General features: G+C 41.8%; 2 protein-coding genes across 2 annotated transcripts in view; one reads left to right on the top strand and one right to left on the bottom strand.

Annotated features, from left to right (window-relative positions):
• Nucleotides 1-15696, bottom strand: part of LOC123379994 (sperm-associated acrosin inhibitor-like) — a 114104-nt gene that overhangs the window by 44521 nt on the left and 53887 nt on the right. The window lies entirely within an intron of this gene.
• On the top strand, nt 9859-13601 carry SPINK7 (serine peptidase inhibitor Kazal type 7). The gene is made up of 4 exons (XM_003981415.4): nt 9859-9961; nt 11256-11281; nt 11986-12110; nt 13467-13601. The coding sequence occupies exons 1-4, from the start codon at nt 9901-9903 to the stop codon at nt 13510-13512; spliced, it is 258 nt and encodes an 85-aa protein (XP_003981464.1). The 5' UTR covers nt 9859-9900; the 3' UTR covers nt 13513-13601.

The following is a 15696-nucleotide window of genomic DNA, read 5'->3' as shown; positions in this document are numbered from 1 at the left end:
AGCAAAAATGAACTATCGGTACTTATATCAAGATAAAAATCTTCTGCACAGTGAAGGAAACAACCAACCAAACTATAAAGCAACCTTTGGAATGGGAGAAGATATTTGCAAGTGGCATAGCTGATAAAAGGTTAGGATCCAAAATCTCTAAAAACAAAACAAAACAAAACAAAAAACACCCCATCAAACTGAACACCCAAAAAACAAATAATCCAGTTAAGAAGTGGGCAGAAGACATGAATAGACATTTTTCCAAAGAAGACGTCCAGATGGCCAACAGACACATGAAAAGATGCTCAACATCACTTATCACCAGGAAAGCACAAATCAAAACTACAATGAGATATGCCCTCAGCTCACACTTGTCAGAATGACTCCAATGAACCACACGGGGAACAACAGATGTTAACGAAGATGCAGAGGAAGGGGAACCCTCTTACACTGTTGGTGGGAAAGAAAACCGGTGCAGTCACTCTGAAAAAACTGCATGGAATTTTCTCAAAAAGTTAAAAATAGAACCACCGTATAATCCAGCATTGTACTACTAGGTGTTTGCCCAAAGATCACAAAAATACCAATTCAAAGGGGTACATGCGCTCCAACGTTTATAGCAGCATTATCAACAATAGCCAAATTAGGGCAACAGCACACTGCCCATCGACTGATGAATGGCTAAAGAAGGGCGCCTGAGTAGCTCAGTCAGTTAAATGTCTGACTCTTGATTTCAGCTCAGGTCATGATCTCATGGTTTGTGGGGTCGTGCCTGCATTGGTCTCTGCGCTGACAGCGTGGAGCCTGCTTGGGATTCTCACTCTCTCCCTCTCTCTCTGCCCCTTCTCTGCTCGTTCTCTCTCTCTCTCTCTCTCTCTCTCTCTCTCTCTCTCTCTCTTTCTCTCTGTCCCTCTCTCAATAAATAAATTTTTAAAGAAGAAAATGTGGTGTATATATACAATGGAATATTACTCAGACATTAAAAAAAGAATGAAATCTTGCCATTTGCAACAACGTGGAGGGAGCTAGAGTGTGGTATGTTAAGCGAAATAATTCAGTCAGAGAAAGACAAGTACCATATGATTTCACTCATGTGAAATTTAAGAAATGAAACAGATGAATATGCAGCGGGGGGGGGGGGCGGGTGGAGAGGCAAACCATAAGAGACTCTTTCTTACCTATAGAGAAAAACAGAGGATTGTGAGAAGGAGGTGGGTAAAGGATGGGCTAAATGGGTGACGGGTACTAAGGAGGGCACTTCTAATGAGCACCGGGTATTATGTGAAAGTGATGATTAACTAAATTAAAATCCTGAATATAATATTACACTATATGTTAACTAACTGGAACTTAAGTAAAAACTTGAAGCAGAAAGAAAGAAAGAAAAAGAAAGAAGAAAGAAAGAAGAAAAAGAGAAAGAAAGAAAGAAAGAAAGAAAGAAAGAAAGAAAGAAAGAAAGAAAGAAAGAAAGAAAGAAAGAAAGAAAGAAAGAAAAAGAAAGGAAGGAAGGAAGGAAGAAAAGAAAGAAAGAGAGGAGTGCAAGTTTTGGCCAGAATTGATACAGAATTATAGTCACTATCCTTAGAAGAATCCCTCAAGGCTACTCAGTGCAGGACTCATATAATAACTACCAAGAAAAGAGAGAGTTGTAGGAAATAGATCCTGGACTCTTCGGAAGTTTGTAATCTCATTTGGCAAAATGAATATATGCCTAGGAAAATTCATGATAACAACAAACAGCATTGATTTTGTTCAATCAAAACAGTATTTTAGTAAGTCTTGAAGTGGTCGACAGCATTTCAAAAATCTTATTTTACCTAAAAATATACATTTCCAACGTATTTTGAAACGTCAAGGTTATGCTAATAGTAAGCTAGGATTTCACATGAAAAATATAAGCAACAACTGCCGAGTAGTAGCTGCCCGTCCAAATGGAGTTCAGACATTTCAGACAGCCCCACCTCTCCGTTATGATGAAAGTGGCCCACTCCATTACCAGCTTGCCTCTTACAAGTTAACATGTCTGCAATCCCTTAACCAGGCGAGTAGATCAGATATACATCAAAGGTAAACCTGAGATAGGGGACAATGTGGGGAGTCTCTTGAAAGAAGCGAAGGGTACAGCGTTCTTTGAAAAAATTCAACAGGAAATAGAATGGGCAACTTATCCAAGGCTCTCTGCTCGAGAAAACATTTGAAATTGAGAAAATGTGCCGTGTCTTTAGGGAAATAATAAGGAGAAAAATTATGTTGAAATGCCCATTATGTGTTTAGGAAACAGTAATACATAAAGGTGGAAGGTTAGGCAAAGGCTAGCTTTCTGGGGGAAAATATAGGCCCAAGTAAGGAGAGTAGACTGTATTCTGTGAGCCGTGTAAACCTAGTGAAAATTTGAACAGGGCGAATTATATGAATGACCATGCATCACACTCTTCCTATGATTATCTTTTACTTCTTGGTAAAAAAGAAAATCTAGCATTGCTGTGTTGAATGGAAAGGTATCAAAACGGGAATGAGTTAAGGGATGAAAGATTCTTTGTTGAAAAACTTCACGGAACACCTCTTTGAATAATTAAGATACAGAGGAAAGGGGGGGACGGGCAGGAAAAGAGATGGGTATAGAGGGAATTGCAAAGCGGCTCCCTTTCTCAGGGGTACATTGGGAAGATGAGAGAATGTGAAGCAATACCCAGTTTCCTTATGATACTAACCTCCTTTTTTTTTTTTAATCTCTTCTCTTTAGGGAATTTGGTCCTCATATTAAATTTGATAAATATGGAAAATGTGACTAATAAGTAATGGAGTCCTACACTGGCTTATTCGTTTCACTACTTAATTCTGAGAATTATTTCTTTCGGAATGTGAGGGCATGTAATAAACAACACGTCTGTGCTACAGCCAAATTTGGAACAAAACTGAAAACAAAGGAATCAAATTAATGGAGAACCAAGTGTCACATTTATTACAATTAAGCATAATAATGAAAGAGGTGGTAGACATTTATCTCTGTGTACTGATTGTTTAAAATGAGCTTTCAAAAAAAAAATAAAAATAAATAAAATGAGCTTTCATTTTGCTTGGGTCTAAGGTCCATCATCAAATGGTATTCCTAACGCACTCCTGAATTAACTCACCCCAAATTTCAGGTTCACCTGCAAGATCTTACTGTGCCCCATGAATCTCACTTGAACAATGAGCAAATGCACATCACACACACACACACACACACACACACACACACACACACACATAAATAGCTGTTTGAGCCTTTCTACTTCATACTCATGAATGAAGTTCACTTTAATTAGAGGGAAAAAATGCTCGTGTGCTAAGAGAAGGAGGGAGAAGGAGCACCAAGAACTTCTGGGGGGGTAAGTATGTTTTTGAGAGGAAGAGTGGATACCATACGACCCCTGAGTTGTAGCAATTTTAATCCTTACTCCATTCTGTCGTCCCTATTACATCAGTCAATAAATTCTTTTTTCTTTTTTGTTTATCCATCTTACAAGCCGTCACTTATAGCTGAAAGATCTTGACTAACACAGGGAGATGAAGCCCTTACTGTATTTGAGGCTGAGGAAATGAAAAAGAACAGTGATCAGCCTTCGGCTTCTGTGTGCCCTGTGCCATTACCTATTGCTGCCACTAGATGTCAGCCTCACTCTTCTACCTTAAACCTACCAGTTGTTCCTCAACCAGAAGGGTCCGCACAGCTCTGCTTTCTCCGTCACCTTTCCAGCTAATACGCAGCTCAGTTCTGCTGGCAACAGGGCCTTTGGCATCTTACATCATCCTTCCTCCCTTCCCCGGGACCCCTGGTCAGGAAGGCCCATTAGGGTGACTCTCTTTGGAGCTGTGGAAACAGTTTCTGGTCTTTCTGTTAACTCAAAGTAAAGAATCTCCTAAGATACAGATCTCTTGTTAATTTTGAACATATTGTGTGATTTAACATCATTTTGTTATTTCACCTTTCCATCTCTGCTTTCAAAAATAATAAAAAGCAGACCAAAGAAATGGAACAGGAGAACAATAAATGTATTTATTTAATAAATAAAAATTAAGAAATGGAAATTAATTACCTTCTAGGCAGAAGAGCCAGAGTGAGACAAGTTTGGTAAGAGCAACAAGATGTGGACATAGTTATTTCCTGTTAGCCTGGCCATCTGATCCTGACATGCTACATTTAGGTAGTAACCATCTTAAAGAATGTAGGTATAACCTTAAGTCATAGAGACTTTTGCTTAGTTGATAAATCTTTTTCTAGATTTATGGGCACTACAAGGTAGCAGCTAAGAATCAGGCAGAGGCTCTCTTTCAGCTCTAATGGGTACCTTTATCCTCTGGCCTTTTCCACCCAAGGGAGCTCTGCAGAGGGGCCCTTGTTCCATCAGACAACTGTGATTTCAACTGAAAGGAAGATTCTGAGTCATAGAGGAAACGAGGTCGAGGACAGACACTGTGTTAAACATTTCACAGTTTCCTCTTCTTATTGAAGTCAAATGCAACCTAAAATGATGAATTGCATCTAAGTTCCAATGAGGTATGCTTTATTTCTTTCTAAATTCACTGATGTAAACCAGATGATTTCTCCCCAATGCTGGATGAATTCTGTTGTTACTCTACCTGTGACTAATGATGTGGAATCTTAAAACCATTAATTTAGTAATTACTTGTGGAGTAGTTCTTATTCTGCAAGGGACCGAACTTGAGGCCAGTAGAGGCAAACAAACAAGGTAGGCGAGATCCTGTTCTTGTGGAACCCGCATCCCAGTGATGAGAGATGAATAATATACAAATTAAGGAACAGGAAATATCAGGTAACAATGAATTCTGTGATGAAAATGAATAAAACAAGGTCATATAATAACAAGTGAGGCATAGGAGTTCAACAGGTAGACACTAAATGAATGTTTGAGACCATAAACCCCTAGACGCAGACTCTAAGCGAAGTCACGAGAAGGAAAGTTTGTAATAGGAACTAATAAGAAGAGGGATTCGTGGGGAAAAGACCAGCTAAAGTAGAAAAACACAGATTCAAGAGTTTTGTAATTCTAGCTTACATAGAATTCAGCGCAAATCAAGTCGTGTGGTCTAATCGCAGAAGACATGGGCTAGAGCCTGAATGATTTACGTGTTGAATGCTTCAAGGAAAAAGCAGCCATTTAACGTAATCCTGGAATTGGAGAAAATGGAATCCTTCAATAGGCTTGCTGTTGCCTGCGGCCATCTCTAGCTCTTCTCTCTGCAGCCATTGTTTCCCTGGCTTTCCCAGAATGGCTCCTTGTCATCATTCAGGTGTCTGCCCTCAGCATTCAGATCCTCAGAAGCCTTCTCTAATCACCCAATGCAATTTGTTCCCTATTTCCATACTACTCACTATTCCAACACGATGATACAGTTTCTTTGAAATACTTGTCAAAATATGAAATCATCTTTCTATATTATTTATTAGTCCCCTTATTTTACTATATAAGAAAATAAGTTCTAAGAAGTAGTGTCTTTGTCTGCCTTATTTATCTCTGTATCTCCAGTGAGGATAATAGTGACTGGAATAGCAAGCAGAAAAGGTGAGTTTGATTATGACTCGTGTTTCACTGTTATTAAATAATGCAACATTAATATGTCGGGGTATGGAGGACTGAAGGGATTATATACTGTAAAGGAATCATTAAAGAAGTTGATCTGTATCATATGGGGAGAAAAGACTTTGAGCAGTTCCTCCAAAGCTGCCTTTGCAAATCTGGAGGGATACACTTGGAAAGGGAAAGCAGATTCATTCTATTAGACTCCACTATAAAGAACTAGAAAGTCATATAGAAGTGGAGTTCTATTCAATATGATAAAGAACTCCTGAGCAGTCCAAACAGAACAAAAATTCAGTGATCTTCTTTGGTTACAAATCTTTATATTGGACAACATGACTTTATACGAAATTGGAGTAAATTCTTAGTTCTCAGTGTTGAAGAAAACTCTAACATCTCGTTAGATGTTATCTAATGTTTGTAAAATAATAACTATGGAGAATTAAGTTTGAAGAAAATTGAGTAATGCAGAAATTTTAACAGAGGCTTTAATAAAATAAAGTTCATTGTGGATCTTCCCAAAAGAAATAGTGTTCCCTTTGGCACTGAGCACAGTAGACACGATTTTGTCAATAGGAGCTGGAAACTCCATGTGTGTGTAAAATCTAAATCCAGATAGCATGAGATAACCTAGGAGCAACATGAACCAACAGGAAAAAGAGTTGCTACTTTTCATTCACACCATCTTGTCCCATAATCAAAACTATCTGACCTCATCAATTCAAAGGAAATTAAAGAGAACCAAAGCACAGGATCCTTGGATGTGATAACTCCCTGTTCCCATGAGAAGCAAGGAACAAGGTCCTGCCAGACACAAGATCAAAATGCAAATAGCCAGATCTCTATGTCACTGTGCCCCAGTGCACAAAAGGGCATGAACACAGTGAGGGCTACATAGAAGGAGGAGGAGGAGGAGGAGGAGGAGGAGGAGGAGAAGGAGGAGGAGGAGGAGAGGGAGGAGAGGGAGATGGAGAAAAAGAGCTAGGATGTGAAGGAGCCACACAGGGAAGGGAGAGGAGGGCAGACAAGAGGCAAGAACTGGTCCTCCCAAGTCTAGGTCATTGATTTTAAAACTATCCCAAGAAGGCCTTAAGGGTATTGGGTGGAGCCTGTGATGGATGCCAAGAAGGATGGAGTCTGGGGATTAGAAATGGGCTGATGCAGCAATTAGGAGGAAAATACAGAATTAAATAGTAGAGTCCCAAGTGCTTCTCACCTACCTCCAATCCTCAGCTCTATTTATCAGTTGTACATATTAGTGTTTCAAGGAAGGGTTTTACTTGAAAACCTGAAACCCCAACTAGGTTAACGTCATTAGATGTGAGAGAAGCAGAGAGCATAGAGTAGAAAAGGGACTGTCACAGCATTGCACCTTGGCTAGATGAGGATGAGGGGACAGAGAAGGAACCCTTGTCCCTTGACTCTAGAGGTTCCCTGTCCCCCCCTGGAACCCTCCTTCTTTCCATCTGATCCTCACACATGAAAAGGCCATGTACTCTGATCCAGCACTCAGCTCCTTCTGCCTGCTCATTTAAACATTAGCTGTTGTTCCTAACTGCTCTGATTTTATCAGCTTCACTCCTATTATTCCAATTTCCAACTTGTCTTTGATTTGTCTTAGATTTACGTTTAAAGGCCATACACCAGAGTGATTAAAAAACATTGGCTTTTAACCTGAAACTAGGTATGTCTCAAAGTCCCTGTTGCCTCAGCTAAATACCAGGACAAATAACCACACAGATCATAAGATTATTTTAAGTTAGATAGTGCATATACCAGGTGTAACAACAGTTCTAGCACACAGCAAGTACACAGCATGTGGTTAATTTTCTTACTGTACCTTTCCCTTCCTACAGCCATTATTCTATACCTGGACTACTGCCCAGCCATGGTGCTGGCTTGCTTCGTTCCCTCCAGCTAACTGACCCAGAAACTCTTTATTCAGGTCCTGATCCAAATGAATTCTACCACTGTTCACTAACCTAATGGGTCACCTTTCTCTTCCCTGTGATTCCTTAAATCCACTGGGGAAAGAGCCCTAATATTCTCAAATTTTTCTCTCGTTTTATTTTTATGTTGTTCTGCATTAGTCCTACCTTGCCTTCCCTAACATGGAGCCATGGTCATAGTCTGACAAGGCCTCAAGTTTCCCCTCCCCTTACAGGAAAGTCAGGAGGAATAAAGAAACTTCCCTGAGCCTAAAGGGACTGCTTTTTGTCTTCTTGGCCTTCATCTTTCACCTTCAAAGGATCCTCCCTCTATAATTCATGGCTCATTGTACAACTTAAAATTTTCTTCTTCCTGTAAGCAGCTGTCCAAACCAAAGCAACCCATGTCTGATCATTTTATCTCACTTTTCCTGAACTTTTTAAATCCAAAGAACTCTTTTTTTCACCAATCTTTTATCTGCTTTACATCTGGATACACCCTTGAGGATTATTATGTCAGCCCCACCCCTGAGAAATTAATTTGACATTTTGCCCACTAGCCATAGCCTCCGTAAACAATTGTTCATATTTCCTACACCTACTGCTACTACTAAGTTCACACGTATTCTGAACTGTGACCTCTAAATTCGTAACTGCTCACATCTTGCATAGTCTATCAGAACCTTCTTGAACACTTGACTTTCTTCTGGGCCTATGTCCCTCTTTATGGTTCCCCTCCAGTCTCTGACGTACACACTTCCTATCCAGAAAGTCATTTTTTTTTTTTTTCATTTCTCACTCAGTGTTGTAACATATTTTGGGAGACAAAATCTAGTGCTGCAAAAATCTAGTGCTAGTGTTGTTCAGTGGCCATTAATTTTTTTGTAATTTTTTGGTAATGTTTTTATTTTCGAGACAGAGAGAGACAGAGCATGAGCAGGGGAGGCGCAGAGAGGGAGGGAGACACAGAATCCGAAGCAAGCTCTAGGCTCTGAGCTGTCAGCACAGAGCCTGACGTGGGGCTCAAACTCACAGACTGTGAGATCATGACCTGAGCCGAAGTCGGACGCTTAACCGACTGGACCACCCAGGTGCCCCAGTGGCCATTAATGTTTATATCCATTGTTGACTGTCTGACATTCTCCCATTGACGTCTGTACCAAGCCTCTCCATCCTTCTCCAGCTTCCAGACCAACACAGTTTTTTCTGCAAACGGTAACCCCAGAATTTAACAGTCTGAGCCAACCTTACAATGGGTACCCTTTCATCTTTCTTCCTCTCCCTTTGAAATATGTCTCTACATTTACCTGCTCTTCTCTGTCTCCTATGACAGAGGGAATGGTGTTTCACCTTGTGTTCTTAACCTTATTTACTACTTCTCTATCCTGCTCCAATTAGCCACCGTCCACCATCTATCTTAAATTCCTTCTTCTTCCCTTTGGCTATGAGGCATGTTCAGTGTTCCCTAGACTTCACTGAAGCTCTGGCTTCTTCCACTCCCCTCCTCTCTTTGATTATCAAATGTCCAAAAAACATTATAGTGCTATTCTCTACTTCATCCTCATCTCCCTTTGAACCCATTCTCATTTCCCTTTGCTAAACGCATTTTCAAACCTCAACAAAGACACCCATTCTTGAAACATAATGGCTTTTTCTCAGTATTCATTCTCTTCAGATGTTCACAGCAAACAATAAAACTCATAAGGAACCCTCTTTATTAGGGCATTCGCTTCTCTCCTTTTCCATTACTGAACTCATCATAGGCTCCCCCATTAATTAGTTTCATGATCTCGTGAGGATTACTTAAATACTCTGAGTCTCAACTTACTCACTGGTAAAATTAGGGTAATAAGAATTCCTTCCTCAATGAGTTGTCCTGAAGCTCACGTTCCATATTCTAACTACCATGTATGAAACTCTAATTATGATGTTCATTTCTTCAAAAATAATCAGTATTTTCTGAGGACGCAAGATATAAAACTAAGTGCGATCGGTTTAATCTGAGTCTAATATTCTTTATTTGGTGAAAAAAAGTTTGATGTTTCAACTTATTTCATCACCAGGCCAAGCAGCCTGTACTTAATTTCTTCTACTATGTGAAGCTTAGAATTCTAAATAACAGCCCCCACCTCTGGTGCAGACAGGAAAATTCTTCTCACCTCAAATAATCAATTTGTCGGTCAGGTATTAAGTAGCAATTAAGTGACAAGAACCGCAACCACCCAGGGTGTGACGTTGTACTTTGAGAGCCTCTCGGAGCCAGCACTGACTCTGGGTGACCTCACAGGAAAGGTGGAGAAACCAAGCATTGGCATATAAACATGACCCCTTCCCTGGGGTATGGCTGATGTAGCTGGTGTGACAGCCTAGAGAGCATCCGCATCACAGCCGTCTCCACCATGAAGATCATTGGGGGTTTGCTCCTGTTCTGCACAGTGACCCATTTCTTCAGCAGCTCAGGTGAGTTAAGGGTAGACAGCACCCTGTAGAGTCATTAAGCGTGTCTTCTCAAATAACCCCTTCTCAGCATTTGAGAGAAATGTCTGGTCATGTGGATTGAGAGTGTACTGGTTTGTGGAGCACCTGAGTGGCTCAGTTGGTTAAGCGACTGGTTCTTGATTTGGGTTCAGGTCACGATCTCACGGTTTGCGAGTTCGAGCCCCACGTTGGGCTCTGAGCTGGCAGCATGGATCCTGCTTGGGATTCTCTCTCTCTCTACCCCCCCTCTCACTGTCCCTTCCCCGCCTGTGCTCTTTCTCCCTCTCTCTCAAAATCAATCAATAAATATCAAAAAAGATAAAGTGTACTGGTTTTTAACACAAACAGCCCTGGCCTGGGAAGGGAGGATCTTGTGTACTAGCTGGTATTGGGGGATTTGGTTCCAGGGTCTTTGCTTTTAAGGATTTTTTATTTTCATCCATGGAATCATAAAAAAAAAAAAAAAAAAAAAGAACTAATTTCTTCACAAGTCTACCTAATTTCATAAGAACACTGGAAGTGGTTGGCGTTATTAGATACGATTCCTCAGTGTAGCAACACAGAAAAACTTGGATATCTCTCCAAATCAGTCCAGGAGGATCAAAATAAAACCCAATTCTCCAAAGCCCAGGAGTCGACAATTAGACTTTTATATGGTGAAAATTATTTAAATAAATTAAGATTCTAACACCTTAACAATATTCCATTCCATTTCTTTTTTAATGTTTATTTATTTATGGGGGGGAGGCAGAAAGAAAGGGAGAGAGAGAATCCTAATTTGCACTGTCAGTGCAGAGCTCAACGCGGGGCTCGATCTCATGAACCACGAGATCATGACTTGAGCCGAAATCAAGAGTTGGATGCTTAACCGACTGAACCCCCCAGGCGCCCCTCTGTTACATTTTTTATGTCGCTTTGGAGGAGAGAATATCAATGATGGCAGCACTTCATGCTCTTAGGAGGGGTGACTGCAATACCTTCTATTGCTATCTGACTCATGATGATCTGAACCATCATCATGAGCTCCAGAAAATATCTCGTGGTCAATAAAGGGAAGAAACTGGCTAATTCTCTTGACTGAATAAAGGGCTTACCTTATTGGCCATTTGGCTTCTTCAGCAAACAGCTGGAGTTTTATATAAGAACAAAGCGTGAGCTGAGATTTCTTGCCATAGCAAATACAGAGTCTTAATCTATAGGCCCGATTTTACATTAATCAATGAGACTTCAAGACTTTGCTTTATTTTTAACGTTTCCATCTCTAACTCTCTTTCAGAAGCTGCTAGCCTATCTTTAACAAAAGTGAGTATATTGAATTACGTTTAATTTCAATTTCCATTGACATTTAGTCAACAAACATTTTTGCAATATATATGTAGAATTAATTAAGCGTGTTTGGGGGGCAGAAGGGGGAGGCAGACACAGATTAAAAACTCTGCTCTCCAGAAGGCAGTTGAAGCAATGGGATATACATATAAATAACTGTAGCCTAAAAAAAAAATCCCAAGTTAAGGGAGAGAGAGATGACTTCCAGCTGAGAGACTGGTAAAGTCTTCATGGAAAGGGCAACATGTGAGAGGCAGGGCAGTTACCTTGGTCAATTGGGTGGGCTCTAGATTCAAATCCCAAACCCATTATTAACTGCGTTTATGTTATACAAGTTCTTTGTTTTTAAGCCATAATTTCCCCCCATCTATAAACAGCCTACCTTATTCAGTAAACAAACAAACAAAAAAAAACTCATGTACAATTCAAGGTTAATGCCTAGCATGGAAATTCTCAGGAATTAATAATAGCAGACTATCCTAGCAGTCACAGAAGTGGTGATAGCAGTACGAGTATTTGTCATGGTGGTAATATTATTACTAATAGAAGTAGCCATAGGAGCATCAGAATATCTGATCTGGGATTCCCAGGATGGTATTCTGCCTCCTGCCCAACAGAGGCCAGCGTAGCCTAGCTTGGGGGCCCGAAAACAGCAGGACATTCTCTTGTGTCCAACACAGGGGGACTGCAGCATTTACAAGAAGTACCCAGTGGTGGCCATCCCCTGCCCCATCACGTACCTGCCTGTCTGTGGTTCTGATTACATCACCTATGGGAATGAATGCCACCTATGCATTGAGAATTTGTGAGTACCTCAAGGGAAGAAAAAAGAAGTTGCGGCCAGTGTCCTCCACAGCAAACTTCTCCTCTTTCTATGAGCCTATTTCACTCTCCATAAGCTGTGCTTATTCTCACCCAGAAGCATCTGGGAGAGAGAGAAAACTGGCTGTCTTGTGGTCAGGCTAGGCTTGGCCCCCTGCTCTGCCAGCTTGAACTCGTTCCATCCATCCCCCAACTGCCAATTCCTGTCTCAGTTGAGGGAGTCCAATAAGACCAGGAGCCTAGAGGTTCTACAGAGGCACCAGAGTCACCAGAGGAGCTAAGGGGATCATTTGGGGGTGATCTCCAATCCCAAGTTCAGCTTTTGGCTGTTTTCGGCAATGGGGTTCCACACAGAATTTTGTTAGAGAGAAGGATCTTAAACCCCACACTAAGAAATCATTGAAACCCACTATCCCACATGACTTCTAAGAGACTTATGGCCATACTGCTTGATTCTTAGACAAACTGGCTGGAAAGCCTTTCTGCTCCTCAAATTCCTAGCAGCTCTATCTGTAGCCTCAAGGGGGAGAAGGGGAATAAGGCTAGGGCAATTTTTTTTTCTTTTATCTAAAAGAGGGGAATGCAGCTCTCGGTGCTTCCACCTGGGTCCCACGGGCATGTTTTGTTTAGGTATTTCGTTTAGCCTGCATGGTATTTGTGAAGGCAATATAACTAGGTAGTTGCCACTTCTTTAATGCAAAACAGGCACCTAAGCATTTATTCCCTTACACAAAGTCCGCTCTGCTCATTGTTAAGTCTTTTTAGGCCACTGGATTTTGGCCATCCATCTTCAATCTTAATATTTTTCATCTCCGTGATTATCTCACAAGTGGGAATAGCACGTGAGGCCTCTAGCCCACAAAGGTATGTCTGCATCTTTATTTCTACTCAGGAAGAGGGAGTCTTCAGAAAAGAGAAGATGCACACATATTGGGCCTTTGGCCTAGCAACCAGCTTGTGTTCAAGGACACTGAAGGGGACATGTGGTGGCAGTTCTTACCACTGCAGGATCCAGCTTCATCACAGGCCTTGCTGAGCAAGAAAAGCTGAGGGGCAGGCCACCTCAACTCCCCTTGTCAGAAGCCCTCCTTCTTTGTAAGATGCAGGGTAACCCCAGGCTCTGGGGTCAGTGGGGGCCGCGGGTAGGCTGGATGTATCACTGGACTAGGGAAACTTGGCTTCTGTCAGAAACTGCCTGTGGCAGGGACATTCCTTTTCAGGGATTCAGTTTCCCCATCTGTAACATTAAGTTCTGCCTCATAATTTCTATAGTTCCTTTTGACTCTAACATTATATAACATGTCCTCTTGCTTAATGAATCTTGTGTGTTTTCTCATAGGAAAAGTAACGGAAAAGTTCAGTTTCTTCATGAAGGAGCATGCTAACTTCCCCGCAGACATGGATACAGAGCGATGACGTCTTCACCATCACCTTCATCTTCCCTGGGCTCTGACTGCCCTCTCCCTCATCTCAGCCAGGGCTCTGGGTAAGGGCAGAGACGGAATGTGACGCATCTTTGTTGGGCAGAGAAAATTGTTGCGGTCCTCCTCATGCCTCACTGATTTCCGGGCCTCCTTTTGTACCTCAGTAAAAGAATCTCCTTACATAGTTTACCTTTACTTCTGCTTGTATTTGTTTCTTAGATTGGGATGTCGCATATCAGTTTAAAAATAAAACTGAAGAACACATAAATCTCCTTTAGGAGAAAATCCCGTATGAAGAATTCCAAGTGACTTCCAAAAGACCCACGCACACGCACGCACACCCACCCACACACATCTTACCCTCTCCTGGAGTCTTTACTTTCCTTAATCAGTACCTGTCACTGGGAACTAGTCTGTGGACCATACTGGTCCTTTATATTAGTCTCTTTTCCAAAGTGCCTCAGAAGGAAGACTCCTTCGTTGTAACAAGTCATCCCTGATGGGGTGCCTGGGTGGCTCAGTCTCTTAAGTGTCTGACTCTTGATTTCAGTTCAGGTCATGATCTCACGGTTCATGAGATGGAGCCCCATGCTGTCAGCGCAGAGCCTGCTTGGGATTCTCTCTTACCCTCTTTCTCTGCCTCTCCTCACTCTCTCTCTCAAAATAAATAAATAAATATTTAAAAAAAAAAAGATGTCATCCCCGGAGGGAAGACTTTCCTGCCCATTTCTTTCCGTGAGCATTCAATAATTTCTCTTTTCCTGTCTCTCACCTTGCTAACCTCCTTCTGTCGCCTTAATAGAACATCCCTGGCACTGACTACAACATGGCTTGAGCTCCTCTCTAACACCTGTCTTCCATACCTGTAATATGTAGATACCGCTGTGTACGAAGACAACATTGACAGTATTGGCAAGTTGTGCATGTTTCCTTTAAATACAGAGATATATAATTCCCTCCAAGTGGTGAAGCTGGAGTTCTTTCCACAGAGGCTTTGAGGAAGTCTCAGTGCTACGCATAGCTCACAAAACATTAGTGACCTAGTTTGGGCCTTGGTGTACTTTCATGGCTCATTTTCTCCTCCCCATGTTCACTTCTTCCCTCACTTGCTCCAGAACTATTCTTGGCCCAGAGATTGAAAGAGGATAGTCCTGCCCACCACCTATAGGCTGCCCTAAAGATAAAAGGAGGCCTTTGGAAACCTTATCTCCTTACAAACTCAAGTAGAGAGGGAATTCATAGTTATGGTGACTGCATAAAAGTGGTATAAAAAAGGCTTATAAGCAGTTGACTCCCGCTACCTCTAAATTGCTATATAATCACATTAAGTACAGACTCTGTCCCCACGATCATGACACACGTAACATGGTCGAGATGATTGGGATAAAATATGGGTCTGAACCAGAGTCAAGTTCAACGTCAAGTTCAAAGTTAAAGCCAAGCCAGATCATGGTCAAGTCAACTATGGAGACCGTGAAGAAGAGCAAGGATAGGGAAGTATCTCAGAAAAAAAACAGAGCTGCTGAAGTAAAAGTAGCAGATAGGGAGAAGTCGTGATCTGGACAGTGAAGGGCCTAGAACAGGTGGTCAGATGGGCTTGCTGGCTTAGCTCTCTTGAGTTGCTTGCCACCTTCAGCAGCTCTCACCTCCCGGTGCTGAGCTCCCTCCCACACCGGTGTGATCCTCTCCTGAACTGCTCACACCTGCTGGTGTGTGTAGGGCATCCCCTCACCTGAGTGGCACACCCCCCCCCAGTCTCCCAGTCTGTGCTGCTCTTCTCATCATGCCAGTTCCTCCCACCTTCTCATATCCTCAGCTTCTCTTGTTTTTCCTTCTCCCAGTTTTGATTTATCCCTGCATCTAACACTGTTTGCTCTGTCTTAAGCAAACACCTGCATTTTCCTGGTGTTCCTCACCAATCTTTCTTACGCATCTTCAGTTGCTTCTACCTTCTCAGGAGCCTTGATTTCTGTATTTCTCCATTTGCCTCACCCCTTTCTCCTCTGCTGCTATCAAGTTTTTGGCTACCTCAGTCCTTCCCATTCTTCCTCCGATCTCACTCACAACTTCTCGGCGGACCTGAATCCTCAGAAGCTCATTTCTGAGTACACAAAAGCTCCCTTCTCCTTGAAGCTGGATTGTGAC

The sequence above is a fragment of the Felis catus genome, chromosome A1 (assembly GCF_018350175.1).
Source record: "Felis catus isolate Fca126 chromosome A1, F.catus_Fca126_mat1.0, whole genome shotgun sequence".
NCBI lineage: Eukaryota > Metazoa > Chordata > Mammalia > Carnivora > Felidae > Felis > Felis catus.
The sequence above is the reverse complement of the archived record's forward strand: the minus strand, read 5'-3'. Positions and strand labels throughout refer to the sequence as shown.